The sequence below is a fragment of the Etheostoma cragini genome, chromosome 8, assembly GCF_013103735.1.
Source record: "Etheostoma cragini isolate CJK2018 chromosome 8, CSU_Ecrag_1.0, whole genome shotgun sequence".
Classification (NCBI taxonomy): domain Eukaryota; kingdom Metazoa; phylum Chordata; class Actinopteri; order Perciformes; family Percidae; genus Etheostoma; species Etheostoma cragini.
This window is the reverse complement of record NC_048414.1, coordinates 10838774-10859889: the sequence shown is the minus strand read 5'-3', so window position 1 is coordinate 10859889 and position 21116 is coordinate 10838774. Positions and strand designations below refer to the sequence as shown.

General features: G+C 41.5%; 2 protein-coding genes and 1 long non-coding RNA gene across 4 annotated transcripts in view; 2 read left to right on the top strand and 1 right to left on the bottom strand.

Annotated features, from left to right (window-relative positions):
- The first annotated feature begins 792 nt into the window (after window positions 1-792).
- Window positions 793-3699, top strand: lactb (lactamase, beta). 2 transcript variants are annotated; one of them, XM_034879467.1, is made up of 6 exons: window positions 793-1370; window positions 1486-1552; window positions 2061-2251; window positions 2328-2640; window positions 2752-2917; window positions 3025-3699. In XM_034879467.1, exons 1-6 carry the CDS (start codon window positions 993-995, stop codon window positions 3548-3550), a joined length of 1641 nt encoding a protein of 546 aa, XP_034735358.1. In that variant the 5' UTR covers window positions 793-992; the 3' UTR covers window positions 3551-3699. The 2 variants fall into 2 exon arrangements, with proteins under 2 accessions (XP_034735358.1, XP_034735359.1); XM_034879468.1 differs by having other exon boundaries at window positions 795-1358.
- A 1687-nt stretch (window positions 3700-5386) lies between these two features.
- Window positions 5387-6366, bottom strand: LOC117949323. The gene is made up of 3 exons (XR_004657673.1): window positions 6284-6366; window positions 5568-5720; window positions 5387-5410 (listed from the first exon to the last, which is right to left on the bottom strand). It is a non-coding gene; the product is annotated as an uncharacterized LOC117949323 (long non-coding RNA).
- Window positions 6367-9527: 3161 nt separating this feature from the next.
- tmem266 (transmembrane protein 266) overlaps window positions 9528-21116 on the top strand; it is a 24430-nt gene continuing 12841 nt past the window's right edge. Inside the window, exons 1-3 of the mRNA XM_034879288.1 lie at window positions 9528-10177; window positions 11630-11721; window positions 16371-16559. Coding sequence (XP_034735179.1) covers window positions 11708-11721; window positions 16371-16559 — 203 coding nt within the window. The 5' untranslated portion in view covers window positions 9528-10177; window positions 11630-11707. The remainder of the gene's footprint in view (window positions 10178-11629; window positions 11722-16370; window positions 16560-21116) is intronic.

Below are 21116 nucleotides of genomic sequence, written 5' to 3'. Positions count from 1 at the left end.
TTTTTTAGTTTAAATGTACTGTAAGTACCAAGGTAAAAGCTTACTCCTCAATCAAGATTCTTTTCATTTGTGTGGGAATATTGTTGCATGTGATGGTGTAATGTATCAATCGCCTATATCGCTAGGTTGGTTATTTAACTCCAATATTAATAATTTGTAAAATAACTTTTATTTGTTTAGCGCCTTTCATAAAACCCAAGGACACTTCACAGAATGAGTGGGTTAACAGAGCTAAGGGAGGTTGTAAGCTGTGGTGAGCAGGTGGAGTTTGAGGGATGGATTGCAATATCTGCAGGGAGGGTGTTCCAATCCAGAGGGACACAATCACCACAATTACTTTATGTATTTTGCATATTATATAACGCACCATGTTTTCTGTAATGGAGTTCAAAACTAAAAAATACTATTGTAGTCGGCCTAGGCCTAAAGTAAGGAAAAGCGATCAAGGCCTCAGAGAGAGGCCATGGGTTGACTGCCGTTAAAGCAAAACTTGCTCATAGCAGAAAAAAACAGTGCGCATGCCCAAAGCCTTTGTGTCCTGGCGTGAGTTTTGTCACTTTTACAACGGTGTCCTGTGGTGTAAATCCTTTTTGTGCCAGTGGGCACTGGCAGAACCAGGATTGGTGATTGATATAGGCGACCTAGGCGATTGCCTGGGGCGTCCAATGTGTTGGGGGCGCAATGTCGCCCTTAGGTCTACTACTTCCCATTAATAATAGAATTAGAATGACAAGCAAAATAAAACTCAATGTCGCCTAGGGAAACCAAAGGGAGAACCGGCTCTGTGAAGACCTTAGCTGGAAGGATGAGCTGAACGCACTTCTTTGGGGCTGGGATGGCTCCATGGCTCTGGGATAAATGATGCTCCCTCGCTCTATTTTGTGTGACTCGTGATTTGATTCATTCGGTCTGGCTCGACAATGCAAACAGGAAGCAAGTTGTTGTTAAAGTGACAAGGGACATTTATCGCAAGAGAAGCAGCATAACTAACGATGTCACGATTGATTTGGCCTAATCGTTTTTGTGCCAAATGTGCCTTACTAACAGCGCGTGGGCTTCCTTTGTTGACACCGCGAGCAGGAGCGCGAGTCAAGCCGCCGCAGTCAGATGGACTGAGTGTTTTTATTCAAAAGCAAAGGCGACACGTTGGAGGGTCCAACACAGTGTTTTTTAAATACAGGTCAAAGTCCAGGATTTGGCTATGTGGGGTTGGTGTGGGGGTTGCAATAGCTGTCGCTATAAAATACCGCGCGGACACAGCCAACAGTTCCTGTGACGATAAAATAAAAAAAGGACAGCCGGCTGGTCGATACAGCGATGCCATAACGGTTAGCAGGGACCTTGTGAAGCGGATACAGGTAAGCATAGAGGTAGGCTATGAACCGCTTGGTCTTTGTTTGACTACATTTAATATCTTTATATTCCTGGATAATATCAGTGGCACCTGTATCAGTTCAGTGTTTGTGTCTGTCTAATGTCCCTCAGGCTGAGGTTGGGGCTCCGGGACTGGTGGTTGGGGTCTCTGTGGATGGTGCTCAAGTCTGGAGTGAAGGTTGGTGCCCGCAAAGTCCACTTTAAAATTGCTACATGTAGCATAACAAAAAAAAAAAATACAATACCTATGTTTGCCAAGCATGATTTTGTATCAGATGCTGGTCCTTGTTTTAAAATATGTTGTACAATTTCCAATCAAAGCAAACACATTTCAGATTTGCCTTTGTGAAATGTAAGCCAACAATGGTCGGCTACAATTGGGGCACAACATATTTGCATTACCAAGTCACCTGACACTTTCTCTTTTTGATCATTTAATCCTTTTACCTGTATAATGTGAGGAGTTAGTTTATATTTATCATTTTGGCTAGCAAAATAACTCCTGTGCAGGTAGAATGCTAACTGTATGGTTCACTTCCAGTTGTCAACTTCAGTCTTTTTTATGCCAGTGAATTAAGCCAGTATTATATATAACTTTCAATGAATTTTAGAATATTAAACCTATTCCTCTAAAAAAACACACTGACATTGTTATATGGTGCATATAAATTCTTTATGTGATTCAGGGATCGGTTATGCTGATTTGGAGAATCGTGTGCCATGCAGCCCAGAAACAGTGATGCGAATTGCCAGCATCAGCAAGCCCCTCACATCTGCAGCTGCTGCACGACTGTGTGAGGAAGGGAAACTAGAACTTGATGTCCCTGTCCAGAAATATGTCCCAGAATTTCCCCAGAAGCAATTTAATGGACAGAATGTAAGTTACTTAAACAAAACATCAGAGTTTTTGTGTTATCATGCTGTTCGGCTCACATGTACATCAATTATTTCAGGTCACAATAACTCCTCGTATGCTTCTGTCCCACCTGAGTGGTATACGGCATTATGAGAAGGATGCAAAGAAAGTGAGGGAGGACAAGGAGAAATCTAAACGTCTTATAAAGTCAGAAAAGAAAAATGATACAAAGAGCTCATTCGAAAACAAAGATAAACCCACAACAGAACAGAACACCAAGGGCAAAGAAGCCACTCGAGCTCAGAAGAAAAAAGAGTTTGAGCACGAGGAATACTACTTGAAGGACAACTTTGAAAACGTCACTCAGGCCTTGGACCTTTTCAAGGATGACCCACTCATTTTCAAACCTGGTAAAGCACATATCTGCTTGCTAAACCATTCCAATATGATACAATGTTAATGTCTTCATGAGTAAGGTTTTTGAAGTTTTTTTCTTTTTCTTTTTTTACACACGTGTGCAGGTACCACTTTTCTGTACTCCAGCCACGCCTATACCCTGCTTAGTGCTGCTGTGGAGCGAGCTGCTGGACACTGCTTCCTGGATGTCATGATGAACATGTTCCATGAACTGGGAATGGTAAATACTGTGCCTGATGAGAATGACCCTATTATTTACCACCGCTCCAGGTAATCTATAATGACATGAAGTTGTTTTGATTTTTTAAGTGCACAATATGATAAAAATAAATAAATCCAATAGTGAGTCCATATCAATCATTGATGCTCCTCCACAGATTTTATCATCTCAACAAGAGAGGACATGTTGTGAACTGCCCATATGTAGACAACTCCTACAAGTGGGCAGGAGGCGGCTTCCTTTCCACTGTGGGTGACCTGCTGCTGTTTGGTAACACTCTCCTCTACAGCTACCAGGTGGCCCACCTTAAGGACACCAAGGACTTGCTCCCTGGCTTTCTCAAACCCCAAACTGTCATTGATCTGTGGGCACCAGTTGACAGGACAGAGGCCAGCTGGGATAAGGATGGACTGTATGCCCAAGGCTGGCTTGTAGTGGAGAAACTACAGAAATATGGACAGTGCAGGAAGCGCAGACACTACGTGTCACACACAGGAGGCGCTGTGGGAGCTAGCAGTGTCCTCCTGGTGTTACCCAGTGTGGAGATAGATGAGTGCCAAGGACAGACCCCCCACCTCCCACAGGGGGTGGTGGTCACCATCCTTACTAACATGCAGTCTGTGGGACTCAACAGCACAGCACTGAAAATTGCACATGTGTTTGAAAAAGCCAGAACGCTCTAAGAGTAAGTTGTTTACAGAAAGGCGTGAGTTTTTATATTTTACCATGAAGTATTTCAGAAAAACCTTGTATGAAATTTTGATAACACTATTACATAAGTCCATAGGACGTTTTAGGAAATGAAATAAATTCTTAACATGTATTTAAAGTAGCAAAGTAGCAAAGTAAGTCTACTTACTTTCCGTTAAAACACTTGGCAGGAAAGCCACTAGGTGGAAGCAATTTACTACATTTCTAACGATCAGAAGGCCCTGACCTGTGTTTATTGCCTCAATACAGAGGGTTCTGTGTCTCCTTAGCAAAGCTAACACAAGAACATTTTAATATATGTAATTGTGTATTGGAGAGAGAGAGAAAGAGAAAAGAAATTTAATACACAATGGAAATAGGTTGTTGCTATTTTAAGCAACATGGAACACCTCAAAAGTCACTTCAGGGCCCACCCTGAGCAGATATTTCCTCATAGCAACATGACATGACACGTACGCTGTAATGGGAAAAACTATACTTAATCAATAGAGTAGGATCTCACAGAGTACCCACTGCTGATCTGGAATTTCAAGTGTTAAAATTGACATAAGCCACAAGTACAATCCTGACTTTGTCTGTGAATTTAACAAAACAAGAAGAATTCTAGATTGTAATGCCTGGATGAGCTAGTTCACTGATGGTGATAATAATTTGAGAGAATAACGAAGCTGTCAGCAGTCCACATTTAGTTTTTTCTTCCACAGTTGGTTGTTAGCAACTGTTCGACTGTCCATCAAAATGGAAAGACGTATAAACTATTGGCAATGTATACCAACAAGTTTTAATTCTCTCCTAACCTTGCTGAATTGAACCACATTTGATTCCACCATTTTTATTATACAGCTCCTTGGATCTATGGTGCCCCTGTTTTTAGATGTAAGGAGACTGATGAATGGCTTGGGATAAAGTATACAGACTCCTACACACAGTGTGTTGCTACGTTTGCTATGTGTTTGTGTGTGTGTGTGTGTGTGGGGGGGGGGGGGGGGGGGGGGGGGGGTTCTGCATGTCTAGCTTTGTGAGAGCCAATTTTAGTTTTAAAACTGCAGAGGGAAGACATTTTTTAAAAGTGAGGTCATCCTGACCAGTCCTGGCTGCTTCAAGGGGCAATTATGGTTTAGGGTTAAGATTAAATTTAGGATTAGGTTAAGAAGGCAATAGGTTGAGGTGAGGATTGGACTGCTGATGGTTGGGGTTAGAGGATGGAGATGACTTGTACTTCAGGATCCTCAATAAAATGTGCATTGTCACACCAGAAATCACAAAGTCAAAGCATTCGGTAAGGATCATATATTTACACAATAACAACATATTTACTAATATCCTATTGAACACATTGATTGATACAAGGGGTTAGTTCATAATTCCATATTTCAAGAGCAATATTTAGAATATTTCACAAAACTTTTTCACATAGTCCAACTATGCATTGTAAATACATTTCAGGCAAAGCACATCAATTGAAATGTGATTTAACACGAGTAACACCAGTACCTACTTCATAGCAGTGTTGGTAAATGGTGCGTGTGTTGTAATTACACCTTTCTGTAGCAAACAGCATGGACTCCAAATCTCATGAGATGATGATGATAATCAGTTTAAGATTACTCTAAGTTTTCATCCTCTCTATTGGTCTTTCATAGTCATACCCGAAACAGTCCAATAAGCCAAGTGACACTTATCTCTGAGAATTATTATTAATGAGTTTGTCATCCCACTCAACACACAGCCGAAAGAAAAATAAATGTGCATCACAAACTCATACTCTGGGTTTCACTCTTCAATACTGTTGCGGATTGTTCTGTTTGCTCTGTTGCTTTTTTTTCAGCATCCTGTGCGTGGACACAAGTAATGGTTAGCTTTGAAATAATACATTCTAATCAAAGTACAAAAATAACAAGACTGTATAACACACATACAACCACATCCCAATGCTATTTTTAAATGCCTTGAGAATGCTTGATAATCCCAAATCCATAAGGCACTTACTTGTGTATGTAGTAGATAATAACTGCCAGCACCACTAAGATGAGGAGTGCAAAAATGATCACGGCTGCAATTAACCCTGCTTCCTCTCCATTGGTGGAACTGCTGAAGAGTTGGAAATGCTCACATCGGCTGCCTTTGTAATTTTCATTGCACCTGATTTAAGATGCAACACACACAAATGTTAGCACAGGGGACATTTTTCAAGACTACTATCATGATTTCATATCAACAGATATTCCAACATAAAAGTTAAAGGTTCCTATAGACTTATTCTTCTATTTTTTTCATTCAACTTACACACAGGAGAGTGTGTTCATGGAAGGTATTTTATAGCATGTCCCTCCATTCATGCAGTACGTGGCTTCTTGCCCATTGCAAAGGTTTCCATGATCTACACAGACATGATAACATTTCAGGAAAGATTTGGCTGTAAAAGGGCTGAATAGTCACTTTTTAAAGCAATTTGTTTACCTGCCATCATTTCAGCTAGTCTCGCTGTTTCCTGAGAACAAAAGAAACATTTTTGTCTCTGAAAAGGAAGTCATCTCAGCACTAAGGAAAGTGTGACATAACCAGAATTTCCAAATACCAAAAGTGGAAACATAGCTGCATATATAAACAGTTTTTTTATCTTTTTATTTGAAAGGTGTCATGAACTGATATAGTGCTTTGAGACAAACACCCTGAATGAAATGAATTAAAAAAGCCATCCTTACCAGCTTGTGAAAACTCCCAGCTTTTACTAGTTAGTGCAGGTTCTTCAGATGGATAGTGACGCTTCACAATAGCTCCAGACTCCTTTTTGTTGGATCTCTGAAGACGCTGTTATGTGGGTGTGTTCATCCTTTGTCATGAAAGAATGTTGTGATTGCAGTTTGTCCACATTGTAAATGGCAAGCTAAATATCAGGCTACTTCCTACTGATTGTAGGTAATTTGTTAGGGTGTCATAAATTGTGTAATTTAATGGCATGTGAGAAATACATACAGAGCTGTAAAAGGTCTAAAAAGTCTTACAAGAGTAAGTATTTTGACAATGTTGACATCTGTGTGAGACTATCAGGTTAAGACTGAGATAGAGTAAGAACATTACCTTTTGTTTTTGTTCTTGGAGTTGCATCATGAGATCAGGCAGAGGATAAGGGCAGTGAAGCAACCACCTGTTGTGCATGAGCTCAGCATGTCTGGGTTTGGTAAGAAACAATGTAATGATTGGTATGCAAAGAAGCATGAATGGAATCGTGGGAACATTTTGAAGTCTAAGAACACATCGCACTACTTCCTTCAGTCATAATTACTGTTGAATCCTCAGAACCGTTAGTTGACTCATCAACTGATCACTTTTAATTGTTCACTGCATTTCAGTGGTTCTTGAAGTATTCACATGATTTACCTACAGTTGTGTCCAACATCCATAACCTTATAAATCATATTTTCTGGTAGAAGTCATATTTCTACATGGCAAATAATGTACTAGTAAGTGTTGTAGAGTCATAGAAAATCAAAAGACCCAACAGTCATGACATGCATGCCGCTCATTCTGTGTAATTGAATCTTTATTTGGAAAGGGGCGTGTTACAAAAAAATAGCATTGCTGTGTTCAATTAGTGAGGTAACTGATTCTGTGAAGAAAGAGGTGTCAATTATGGCCCACATTTAAGGAAGGAAGGAAGAAAATGTTGGGTGTGCTGGTTATAGTGCATTTCACACTGAAATACTCATCAAAATGGGTCGTTCCAGACATTGCTTTGAGGAACAGCGGACTTTGATTAAAAAGTTGATTGGAGAGGGGAAAACATAAAGAAGTGCAGAAAATTATAGGATGCACAGCCAAAATGATTTCAAATGCCTTGTGATGGCATCCAAATCCTGAATGGTGTTGGAAAAAAACGGTAAAAAAAAACGGAACTACCATTCGAATGGATTGAAGAATAGCCGAAATGGCAAAAGCTCAACCAATGATCAGCTCCAGGAAAATCAAAGAAGACTTAAAGTTACCTGTGGGTACTGTTACAATCAGAAGAAGGCTGTTTGAAGCAAAGCTATCAGATAGAAGCCCCCGCAAAGGCCCATTGCTGAAAAAAGACATGTACTAAATAGGTTGAAATTTGCCAAAGGACACATTGACTGGCCAAAGGAGAAATGGCGCAACATTCTGTGGACTGATGAGAGCAAAATTGTTCTATTTGGCTAACAAGTTGGATCTAATTGGGCACTTCTTATAAGGTTTCTTTTGTAACTAATGACTACATAAATAGTGAAACTTTTTGCTAATGTTGAATTCCATTTTATTTACATAGCGCAAAATCACAACAAGAGTTTTCTCATTTGCTTTTCAGAAAAGAGATGGTCTAGACCGTACTCTGTGATGTTATTTACAGAAACCGAAAAATTCCCACCAAGGGCAAGCACTAGGCCACAGAGCCAAGGAAAAACTTCCTTTCAAGACGCAGAAACCTCGAGCAGAACCATGGCTCAGGGTGGGCGGTCATCTGCCTCGACCGGTTGGGGGTGAGAGAAAGAGAGAGAGAGAGACACAGACAGACAGACAGACAGAGACATGGAGAATTGTAGCAGAGGGTGTCGAGCAGGAACATGGAGGCAGCAGGTGACTCCAACCACAAAGGGAAGAAGTTGAGTTAGTAACATGCATTAATGGAATGACAATGCACACAGATGGAGAGAAGGAGGAAGAGAGAGGTGATCAGTGCATCATGGGAAGTCCCCCAGCAGTCTAGGCCTATAGCAGCGTAACTAAGGGATGGTTCAGGACTCTCCTGAGGCAACCCTTACTATTAGCTTTATCAAAGACAAAAGTCTCAAGCCTACTCTTAAATGTGGAAACGGTGTCTGCTTTCTATTAGGGTTCCATATATCAGTTATAGGCACTCAATAAGAATAACTTATGGCTTGCCAGGTTTAAAAGCTTTTACATATTATTGTACAAGACCTTTCTCAAACACATGTTAAAGGTACGGTGCATAGTTTCTGCCGCCCCATGAGGATTTACAAGTAATGACAATTAAACTGTCAGAGCGTCCACATGTTACAAGCCTTACGTGACCGTCCTCACCCCTCCTTCACGCAGTTGCTAGTAGCCAAGGAGGACCAAAAGAACTTGCTGGAGGGCGCCTGGATAGCTCAGTTGGTAGAGCAGGCACCTGTGGAGGTTTACTCCTCGAAGCAGCGGGACAGGGTTTGACTCCGACTTGCTCGTCATTCCCACCACCCTCTCTCCCCTTTCATGTCTTCAGCTGCCCAGTCAAAAATGAATTCCGAAAATGTGCAGAAATAAATAAAAAAACAAAAACAAAAACACAATGGACTCTGAGAAGAGGGAAAGTCACCGGATGACACAAACTTCTAAACATTGCCATACTGAGAAATACAGAGAGAGTTGTGTGGAGCTGATAGTCTTAATTAGCTTTGTAGCAACTTATTTGGCAATGGCTTGAATGTAACGGACGTTCATCAGTATGAAAAAGTTACTCACTAAAGCTTTAACACATATATCTGCAAACTTGAGTAGGAGAAAACCTCATGAGGATTTATTATAGACAGATTTTCTGACTGTTCTAACAGCATTGTTACCAAAAAAGAAAGGACAGACACAAGTCACATGGATTTTTTGTATCCTGGCAACCCAAAAGCTTCAGCCTTGTAGGTTAAATGATCCATAAAGCACACGAGTTACATATTAGAATCCCTTTTAAAAATTTTTCTTTATTAGAAAATGGTGGCGTATTTAATTTTATACTAATGATAACACAGATTATGTTGCTATTTTTTTCCACCTGCCCTTTGTTACCGGGGCCTAATTAATGTGCTACATTTTTAGGATACAATTCAAACCTTGGTAAATGTATTTGAATACAGCAGACTTAATCATCATTTACACAGCACAAAAAACCCTTGAGGTCACTGTGAGTGTTATTAGTGATTTCTTTTCTTCCTGCGGGTGGGTTGTTATCGCGAGGAACTCTGAAGCTCAAGAGGTGAAGTGAAGCGAGTGTTTTTCTACGTCGACGCTTCGAGAGGGGCATTGAAACAGGGACGTCTGCAGGACGTGGTTTTCATGGTTTAATTGGACTATAGACCACATATGTGGTTTATTTGATTTTACTGTTTGTGTGGACATCTAGTCCGGTTTCCTCTGCGTTGACGGCGCTGCTCGTCAAACATCTGTAGCCGCTGGAATCCTGTATTTAGCACCTGGACAGCTCCCTGTCGGGAACCCATTCTTCTTATTATTACCGGGCACATGGAGTCCCTGGTGTGATTGTGGGGGAAGCCCTGCGAGCACATTATGCCTCCCTCCGAGGTTTCGTTATCTTCCTGATTCAATGACAGCCCTGGTCGTGTTCGCTGAAGGATGCTGCTTTCAGACCGGAGTAGGTGTTTTCGTCGGGCGCTGTCTTCTGAGGCGCGATACGGGTGCTTGGTCAACGTAAATTTAAGGGGCATCGCAACCTACATACAGCAAGATCCGAGCTTCCCTCACACTTATCATCATCATCATAATCGCCGAGAAGGGAGACATTAGACTACCAGCAACACTGCGAGGGCAAAGGAGTCACGACCACATTTCACACAATGTAGAAAACATAAGAGGTTAGTGTGTCTTTTGGAGTCCGTGTCGATATAAACGCGCCGAGTAGTTGATGCATTCGTGTTGGTTTGAACAAGACTGTTGTGTGGCCTCCAAGTACAGCGGGAAATGTTACTAGCTCCGTAACTGTTATGTAGCTACGATTTGGTGGGAAATTATTGCGAATGCATCTTGATTAGGGGAAATGTAGAAAGCCTGGTTAGAGATGGCCCAAAGGGATTGTTTCTTGGAATGAAATAGTAGAAAGTAGCCTTTGTGGACAGCCACCTCTGCTGATGGAGCACTCACTGTAGACTGTTGCCTACTTATAGTAATAAGCGGCAACTCAAGATGCTGATTGTGACATTCAATAGCTCTTATATTGTGATTTACTCAAGTGCAGAAACTTTCCTTTGCAGTTAATAAATCCAGAAACTATCCTTGATCTTACTTGCCTGTCTAGTTTCATCTACAGGGATTCCTCACGGAGAGTGAAGCACATTGCTAATTGTTTGGTTGTGTGGTTTTCTGCTCATCTGATAGACATATACATTTTTTTTCATCATTATTGCTAAAGGCCAAGATATTTTGGGAAGCTACAGTAAAACGGTGTTACTTTCAGCTCTTGAATGACCTGGGCTGATTTATCCTGAGTAGCATTTAATCTGCTGTGCTTCACAACATTACTCTGCTGTGGTCTGCTGCGGCTGTTAATGCTGACTCCTCACCTCTCCATGTCTGAAGTTTTTTTTTTTGCTGTGCCTCGGTGTGTCACACACACTGCCCCGAATCACAAAAATATTGTCTAAAAACAAAGGTGTGAACAGCAATGCTAATATATGATCATCACAGTTGTACTTCATCTCTTGCTGAGAGCTGATTTCGGTGTTACTTTTACTTTGCAACACTGGGAACTTGGCTTTTTTTGGTCATAATGGGCGTTTCATGTTAAAGCATTGGTTGTGTGTTTGTGACTTTCCTGTCTGCTCATGTCATGTCAGCTGGAGTGGGCTTTCACTGAACGGACTTCGTCATCAATGGCTCTCTATCCCATGGCACAAAGAGCTAGCATCCTGCTGCACTTGCTATGCAAGAGGTGTGATGTTCCTCAGCCCCTGATTCACAGAGCCGAGTGTATGTTGTAGGAGATTTCAAATTCATTACAGTTTAGTGCTCCCCAGGAAAATAGTTGAAAAGAACACAGCTAAAGCTGAAGTTAGGACAGGGAGCCTTCAGGAAAAGCACATGCACTCATTACTTCATTGATAGTTTTGCATGCATTTGTCTTATACTACTCAACAGTATAGAGATATTTCATTATTAACGTGTTCATTTTTTACCTTGGAAACAGCAATATTGGCAAAAAAGCTCACAAAGATCTCATTATCTTCCTCAACAGATGGAGTTTGCCCATGATTTGCTTCATGAGTTCCAATTTCTGTAGTAATTACACTATTATTTTATATTTTCTATAGGTGTGGTAGAAGCCAGCTCTTTGCAGTGGTGAAATCACATTTCACACTCAGGTTCATTTGCAGCAACAAGACCTCAACATGAGCAACCCACAGTAAGTATAACACCCGCCAGTGCCTTGTTTGAAACCATGTCTGAGAGAGTGTGAAATCTTAAATCTCTATTTATGAACACGAAGTCTTATGCAAAGGGCATCTTAGCGTGGTAGGATATGATTAGCGGAATGGGACCTGCATATTGTCATACCCCTCCTGTGAATGACTTTGAACAGATATCAGCGGGAAAGCGGAGCCTGGCCTCATCTCAGATGAGAGAGCAACCAACCATATCCATTCTCCGCTGGCATCTTTAGCATTCCGGAGGGATGTTCACTTGTCATCTTCTCTTATTAATAATTACTCTGTGTGCGGTCCTCCAGACAGCCCCTGCATTCTGATTACACTCAGAGTTGGGGCTAAGAGAAGAGAAAAGAGGAAGCAGGGGAAATAGAGTGGAGTGGAAGGAGGTGGAGTGGAGTAGAGTGGAGTGAAGGGTAAATGCAAAATCTGTTCAGTCAGCTGCATCTTCTGGTTAAAGGCACAGGATGCTGCTTTAAACCAGCAGAGAGATCTCAGTCCCGGCCTCAGACCAGCAGATTAGTGCAGTTGATGGTTGAATTAATTTGAAGGAGAATGGTAGTCCAAAACATCTGTAACCAGATATAATGGATAATGTGTTGACTGGTTAGTAGTACAAGGCATGATTTAATGCTGCAGAATGCCAGCGATTCTGTGAAGTGACAGATGGGAAACTCCCATGCAGAGTTAGGTCTTTGGAGTTATTTTCACCCATGCTATCTTGACTTGATGTTGCTGTAAATCCCCCTTTTCTCGCCCGTGCGCACACTCTCTCCCTCTCTCTTTCTCTGTAACCCTGTGGCATCTCTGCCGTAGAAACAGTGGGAGCTGGAACGGGGAAATGATTAGATCTTTAAATACAACAAATTCCAAGTGATTTGTCTAACACATTTCACACAAAACCATTTAACATCTTTCTGTTTAAGTCAGTTTACCTTCAAAAAAGAGTGCAAAGAGAACATTACACAGCTTTAAAAGCACTGTATTTAACAAAAAATATGCAGAAACATTGTTTATTTTGAGTCTAGCAGTAAATACTCACTAGCTCATCAAATGTGTATCAACCCTCATGTAGTCTCACATAGCTAGACAAGGTCTGGCTCCTCTACACAAACTAAGGCGGCACTAAACTCAGGTCACAGAGATGGGGGCTCTGCAAAGTGGTCTTGGTAAGAAACTTGTTTTGGTGGAACATTTGCACCTTCAAAAGAAAACAGCACTTAAATTAAGTTCACCGTTCACACAATACAGTAACGCAAGCTAAATAAATTAGCTAGATACACGGTTACATTTTGTTTTGCTTTTACCAGTGTATTGTATTGCAAGTATTTTGTCCATAGCACAGTCTTGCAAATCAGTCCTAAAAAGGAAGTAATAGTAGTATTGGTAAATGGCGTAAACGTATTCTTTGTTATTCATTGCGATCATTTCCCAAAGGAACCAAGCAGGCCTGCTTTTTGCACAATTCAAATTTTCTTCAAAACTGTCAATTGTCAGCGTGTAGCTAGCTAGCCTGAAGTTTGTTATTGTTTCCTGAATAAAACTGAGTCAGAAAACGGAAACACACATGGCGGATGTTCTGACGATTATTGGAAATAAACTGTCGTTTATCCAGACTAATCCTCAGTTGATAACACAACTGCATTATGACTCATGTTTGATTAACCTTTGCTAAAAACAACACAGCCCAGCTGTTTTAGGAAATGACCTTGCCTTTTACTTTTGAAGGAAATTATGTATTTGTGATCCGTTTTAAAGATTTAATTTTTAAGTGGGATAGCATGGACTGGGAACTTGGTTGCCAAAGACAGGGTCAGGAAGAAGGAAAGGATTGAGAACTGGAATAAAACATTGTTCACAGGGTTTTTTGCCATTGGGAAATATATATGGGGTGGCAGTATCTCAGTCCATTGGGAGTTGGGTTAGGAAATGAAGGGTCTCTGGGTCAAGTCCCCATACGGGCCGCAGTTCTGAGTGTGGACTGGTAGCTGGAGGGATGCCAGTTCACCTCTTGGTGAAGGTGCTCTTGGGTTTAATGTGTTACTGTACTAACAGAGTGAAAACTGTGAACTTCTCCTTGTGGGGTAAGTAAAGGTGTTCTTCTTAGAATAATGACAGCCTTACACAGACAAGTGTTACTGTGTGTCCAAATCCAACATAGTTATTGTTGGTAACTTTTATACTGATGTGTGCAAAGTACATCTGAATGTTTCAGGCTTCACCTTTTCTTCCTGTTAATTGAAGTGAAATGGACATAAAACAACAGCTGAAGCATTTTCTCTATTAACAGTTAAAAAGAAGACTCCAAAGACCAACAAAACACATTCACTCCTTATTGATGCAGTGGTATTGTGAACTACTGTAATTTCCCCAGACATTGCCTAAAAAATCGGATCTCACAAATGTACCATTGTGTCAGAAGCTTGTGTCAGGACTGCTTCTGCTGGGAAATCTGGACGATGCCCATTTAAGTGATTTGGCACATTGGTTCCGCTTTCCTGATGATATCAGGGCAGCGTATTGCTATGCACCGAAGAGTAGCCAAGTGTCCGTGTGCAAACTTATTGGGTGAGACAGAACGGCTGGGTTGTAGGCAGTTGGCCAGAAATACCGTGGCAGTGACCACTCAGAATGACAATGATACTGATGCCCTCTGCAAACCACTAGTTCATGCTGACGCAGCACTTTAAGATCTACCAAAGTGACAGGAAAAGAGTGTGTTTTTTTTAGAATAGGTGACTTAAGATATTATGTGACAGACACCCCTTACCACCTTGATAAAATAGCCATGTAATACTCAGTTTGATCGTTGTTGTTGCTGTTGTTGCAGGATGGCAACCAGCCACTCCACTGGGCCCGCACATAATGGCTCCTGGCCTACGCTGGGATTGTCTGGGAAATGTGATTTTGATGCAGTAAATAGTGTTGTGTCTGTCATGACTGATTAGCGTCCTTGTTGCGGTTGGTCAGAGGTGCCAAGTCCACAGATAATACTAGGATGCGCAGTTGTGTTTTGTGGCGAGCATCTTAACATACAGGTGTTTGACCATCGAGCTAAACAACACATCTAGCAGGACATGAATGACCAAAGGATCAGTTGTTTAAAGGAAGGGGAAGGGCAAGGCACTTTATGTAGTGAGGACACTAAATAGGAAGTTGTGTGCCCCATTGTGCCACGTCGAGATAACATAGTTCAGAGGATTCTTGGTTTTCTGTGAGAATAACAAAACGTCCTTTCAAGGGAGTCCATTAACCAGCTTTTAATCAAGAAGCAAGTCAGGAAAAGAAAGACCTATTTTCCTTTTCAGGCAGACATACATTTAAATTTAACAGCAAGGTGGTCTGCACAGTGATCATCTACTAACTGTCATCCTTCCACTTAGTTTCACCTCCAGCACAGAGGTTGTAGAATTCACCAAGCCAATGGCCTTTGTTCTCTCTGTCTTGTAATCAATGCCTTCCTCCACTGTTAAGCACTGGAGTTATTGATGTCTCCACAATGGCTACACTGGGACGGCTGCCAAGCCATGTGAGACTTCTCTTCCAGGGTGACTTCTCCTTGTGCGCTATTGGCTGAGCTCAAAGGATCACAGCCCTCCCTACACGTTCAAGTTTCAGGACCTCATGGCAAATAAAATGACACTTTGTCTGGTTTGGCCAAATATAGCTAACCTCACAGAGAAATAGGTGGGTGAATCAAAGTGTAAAAAACAAAGCTGAAACAAGCTTTTTTTGCCCTCCAATGTCAGGTATCCCCTTTGAAAGATATTGATTTGTTATAGGATGATACTGCTAGTTTTCGATGTTTTCACCCATGCTAACCCTAGCCTCCAACACAGTATACCACAGGTTTTTATGTTGATTTCAAGAAGCCATTGGTTTTCATTAGTTTCATTACTTAAATTCTGAAATAACAGGTGTTGGAGCATCCTTGAGTGCACCAGCAGGGAGAGTTTTCAAAATGGTAACTGCTATCATCTAGGCAAAATTGTTCGCTGTATGTAATAGATCACTTATTTTAAGCAAATTTTAGTCTATAGTGATGACTGGAAACCAGTGGTTGCCCGGGAATTCATGCTAAACCTCAATGAATGCTTTGGCAAGTAGCCTGTAAGAGTGTAAAGTACATGGGATGGGTTGTTCAAGCTGATATCTATAATCTTTTTAGTCAAGAAGCTGTTGGTATTTCCGTATGTGTGGTGTGCAAACTACCATATTTACTGTGGTTTGAGACTCTACTAATCAGAAATGTAGATCAACTTGTCATCACTTGCCAGGTAAATGTGTCATTGTTGAGTGTGCCAGAAAACACTGCAAACAAGAAAAGTTACACAATTTTTGTTTTCATTCATCACAATTAAGCATAGTCCCACTATAACACTCTGCTACCTGGAGCATTTCCCAAGTAGATGCATTCGTTGACTAATTCAAATAAACAGCACACTTCCATACAACCTTGCACTGCACAGGGTGACAACATTACAGTGTAATGAGGTAAAACATGCCAAACCACCAATGGGTGACACACATCCATCCTCTGACTCTAATGCTGCTGTGTGTGTGTGTGTGTGTGTGTGTGTGTGTGTGTGTGTGTGTGTCTGTGTCTGTGTTTGTGTGTGTAACACAGTGCTCCTCCCAAGGTCGGAGCCTCAGAGCTAGAGGTTATCTCCCAGCAGGTGGAGGAGGACAACCAGTGCGTAGCCCCTGTCCAGCTGGTCAGCTTCGCCTACAGAGACTTGCCTTTGGCCGCCCTGGACATATCCCTCGCTGGATCCCAGCTCATCTCAAACCCGGACGAAGAGGACATCAGAGAGGGGTACGTCCCACAAACCCACTCCAACACTTCCCTTCATTTTCTGTTGTTGCTTTATAGTTTGACCACAGTCAACAATCTTCAGAGATGATTATGATATTAGTAAGAAGTCGTGAGTGGTTTGTCTGGCCTGAAACAGCAACTTTTGCTTAGAAAAAGAGACTCTGTATCTAAGGAATGTGAAGCTCATAAAGCTGAACACTTTCATCATTTAAAGCATATCAAAAATGAGTATTATGATTATCGATGATATCTTTCTATAATTAATTTATATATTAAAAGGCCCAAATTGTAATTACACATTGGTTGATGTTCCTGATGTTTGTCATCACAGTTAAGAAGAGACTAGAAATATGATGTCAGAGACTCTGTCTCTGTCTCTGTTGGAGAAAAAGTGCTACATCCATAATTAAGGCAGAATCGCAATTAATACAATCTATAATCTGCCCTGGCAGACAAAAAAGCTCTGCCGTCACTCTCTCCATTGCTCATTATTGCACATAGTAATTACACCTGGCGTTTTGAATCACCCCTCATTTTATATTAGAGTCCAGGCGTCGAGGATATTTGGCAATGAATGTATTAGTGTCACCATGTTAAAAGGACAATGTCTCCACTGATGTGTTCATTTAAGCTCAATGACACAGCAATTTCTCGCTACCAGACAGGCTTCTGTTCATAATGTTGATTTCAGAAAACAAAGAGTGTTGTTAGCACCATGGCTTTCCTGAAATGTCAAAGCCCTGTGGCAGGGCTGTTTCTATCCAAGAGGCCTGTTTGTCCAGGGTTTGCGTTGTTTTCTTATCCCCATATTGCCATGCGTTAGGCTCAGTACTCTCAGGACAGGACACGCCCCTGCTAAAGCACCCCTGTAGCAAGTGTCCACAGCTCTCCACTCATGAAGCATGACTCACAACCCTTTGGCATGCTGTGATTCTGGAATCCATACCCAGAAAGTTGACAAAAAGCATAAGCTTAATTGGAGAATCCGGCATTTTGCCATCCAAGCCCTGGTGTGTCAGCTGACCATGTCCGGCTGGACTTCGCCTGGTCTGGCCCGGTCCGGCCTGATGGCTCTGTGGGACGGAGTGCAGGGACAGATGGGTCCTTTCCCAAACACACACTCTCTTCTCGTACCTCTTAGCTTTCTCACTCTGTCTTGCTCACAAAAGAGGCAGAAAACACACACACACAGCAATGCCACAGCAGAGGGCAGGATCTGGCAGCCCAGCAAAATTATCATCACAGTGGGCACTCTCATGTGGTACCATGTGATAACTTGGTCCTCTGGGATTTGGCATTGTGCAGTAGAAAATCATGCAGTCTCAAGACATGTGTCTGAGGGATCTATCAAGTCAACAATGTGAATATTTATCATCATGAAAAGTAAGACGGCACTCATTCCAATCAGAGAAATGCCCTCTTGGGCGCCTGGGTAGCTCACCTGGTAGAGCGCATGGCAACATAAAATGCCCAAAAGTATTTAAAAAAAAACACCCTCCTCAGAGTCCAGGAAGCTGGAAAGTATTCAGCGGGTGAGTGAAAACAGTGTGCAGTCTGACACCCATGCGAGTGCTACAGTATGTCCAATGAGCTTTTTAGATTGAAATTCCTGATTTTCAGGTCACAGGCATTCCAAGACATTCCAAGACCTTTCATCATAGTTTCATACACACATATGTCTTTTGGAAGCGCTCTTGAAAAAAGCGACCGAGCCAGCTTGTTGCCACAGGTTCCGGCTGCCTTTGTGACTCATGTGTGTAACATCACAGAAATGACACAAAGGCTGGATGTGGTGTGTGCTGCAAGATTTTAAATGATTTCAAATGAATAAAGACTATCAAAGACTATCAATGGCTAAGCAACGAACTGATTGATTTACTTAGTTCTGTCGACTCTGGTAAAAAAAATTCTCTGGTTTATTGGATTGTGTAGTCACTGAGACACATCTGCATACTGTAGTCTAATTTTAGCACTTTGTAAATGATTGTGTACAATAATGTAAACCCCCTGTGCTACAGTGGCTTTTTGCTTGAATTTTGGTGATAAGCAGGACAGTTTGTTTTCTCAAGCTACTATGACTTACATTACTGAGATGTTTTTCTATTGAGTTGTCATTTTGTGGACGTGACCCCATCCAGAAGATATATAAGCAGGTTCCTCATGATTTCAATTTGGTCATAAACAGGAGTGCTTTTCAGTTTGTAAAGTTTATTGATCTTAGTGCTTGGGTTTGGATCTGGGCACGGTGAAAGGAAAAGCGAAGGTCAAAGGAACAGCTTTACACCAACGGTCAGAGAAGTAAAAAGAAAGGGATCATTACTAAATTTTTGAGGGTGAAGCCTTGGTTTTGTTTTGTTACATATGGTTGTAAAAAAAAAAAAAGAAGCAGAGCAAAAGTCTACACAACAGAGATGTGCATTTAGTCTTGCATTGCAGCTCCTTGTGGCTCTTTATCAGGAGACGTGGGCGATCGTGTAGGAGGTGGATGTTCTTGCTTACTACAAGGGGCACACGCAGTCCTTCCAGATTCTGTGCAGCGGTGAGCTGGATAGAAATATTAATAGATTTTGGCAGTATCATCCTCCCCAGAACTTGCTGAAAAGTCCAAGATGAGGGTGGTGTCATTTCCCATCCACCTTTTTTCAGTTAATAATTGTCTCATTTGTAGTGTTTAAAAGTGTCTGGCTTTTAAATAGTGGACAATATTTTTGGAATTAACATTTTTTTATGGGCTGAATGCTTTGTCATGTTTTGATATTTTGATTCAACTGTCACCAATATGATAGACCTAATCGACGTGTGTCATAAGTGACTGCTGTTTGTGTGTGTGCAAATCATAAACAATCTGACTTTCAAAATATTTTGGTTCTTTACTTATGTCCAAATTTAAATACCTTCCTTTTACAGTCATTTCAGAATATTTCATAGATCACAGCATTCTCAGATTATTTTTCTTTCTATGTACACTGTACATTTTACGAATCTAAACAAATGTGCAGCAGCAAGGTAGTATGTTCAGATTTTGTATCCACCTTCATTCTGACCTGCCATCATGACCTGCAGACTGGGAGGAGCTCAGGCTACTGGAGAGCATCTCCCTGCCTGGCCACAGTCTGCACGTGTCCTAAATTATCATCCCCAGATCAGCCTGCTGCCCATAGCAGCAGCAGCATGTGCTTTTGATAGTGTGGCACCGCAGCAATGACAGACGGTTCCTATGGGTCAACCTGCCGCTTTGAGAAGAGGTGAGGTGGAGGAGATAAAGAGAGGGCTGGAAGGAGGATGACCCTCCTCCACACTTTCATTCACAAAGCTGCCAGCTTGTGATCCTATGGAAATGGCTCCATTTGATGAAAGTCATTTCTGTCCATGTTGGACAGCAGTGTGGGATTAACCCTGTGCCACGTTGTTTGGTGACAGCCACCCTTGAAAGCTAATACAGTGTTGAGTAAAATGTTGGATATTAGATAAGCTTAAGTGAGCCCAGGCCAGCCTGGAGCGATTACATTACTTAACAATGCTCAGACATACCGAATGAAATAAAGTTCTCTTGTCACTAAAATGAATTAATATGGAATGGAATGGAATCCTTCTGGACTGTACAATATAGCACTAACCAACCTTACCAGGGTCTAGTTTGAAGCTTGGCAACAGCAATATTTCATGGGGTTTTGGAGACACATTCATACTATATACATACTATTCTGTCTAGATGGATGTCTGAAAAGAGAGCACGATTCCCCCCCCCGATTCTATTTCAAACACACAGAGGAACAGTCCTCTTCATCAAATTGGCTCTCTTGCCTGGCACCATGTGCAACACAATAGATGACATTTGAGTGCAGGGTTTTCAAGGGTTTGTTAATATTCACAGACATGCAAAGTGTGAGATTGCTTTTTAGGCTGAGAGCGAGAGAGATCAAGTGTCCTGGTGAAAACCCATTTATCAGGGACAGCTTGTCTGCTGCTCTGCACATGGAGACCCATCTATCTCTATTTGCTTAGTATCCGTGGCCCATTTCTCTGGCAAAGATCTGCTCCGAGTCCCCTCTGCTAGGTTGTACCTTGGTGTAAGATGTGGAGAGATGGTAGCTGTTTGCACTTAGAAATCAGTGTAAGGGTTTTACTGGTTAGCCAGCTGTATTTTGATATTAAGATTTTAAAAAAAGTTGTTGCTCTGCGGGAATGCTAAAGCCTAAACTTTGTTTATTGGCATCTGTAATCGATTCGGCTTTTTCATTTGATTTGTTAATTTACCATAGAAGTCTTTTCTAATTCCCCAGGGGTGAGACTGTTAGTGATTAATAGCAATGAGACGTGGAAGAAAACGTACAATTGATTACCTGTGATAACTTCACTTCATTCAGCATATTTATTGCTTAGCTGGCTTCCCTCTCTCAGAGCTTCTTTGCTTCTTTTGGCTGTTTTAACAGCGATGACTCAGCAGTCGTTACCCAGGAAAGGATTCAGCCTGTTTTCATGCTGGCATTTGTCTTGATTTTTTTTAAGCAATCTAGGCGGATGCCCGACCTGTGCTTTCTCAGGAAACAAAAGCTC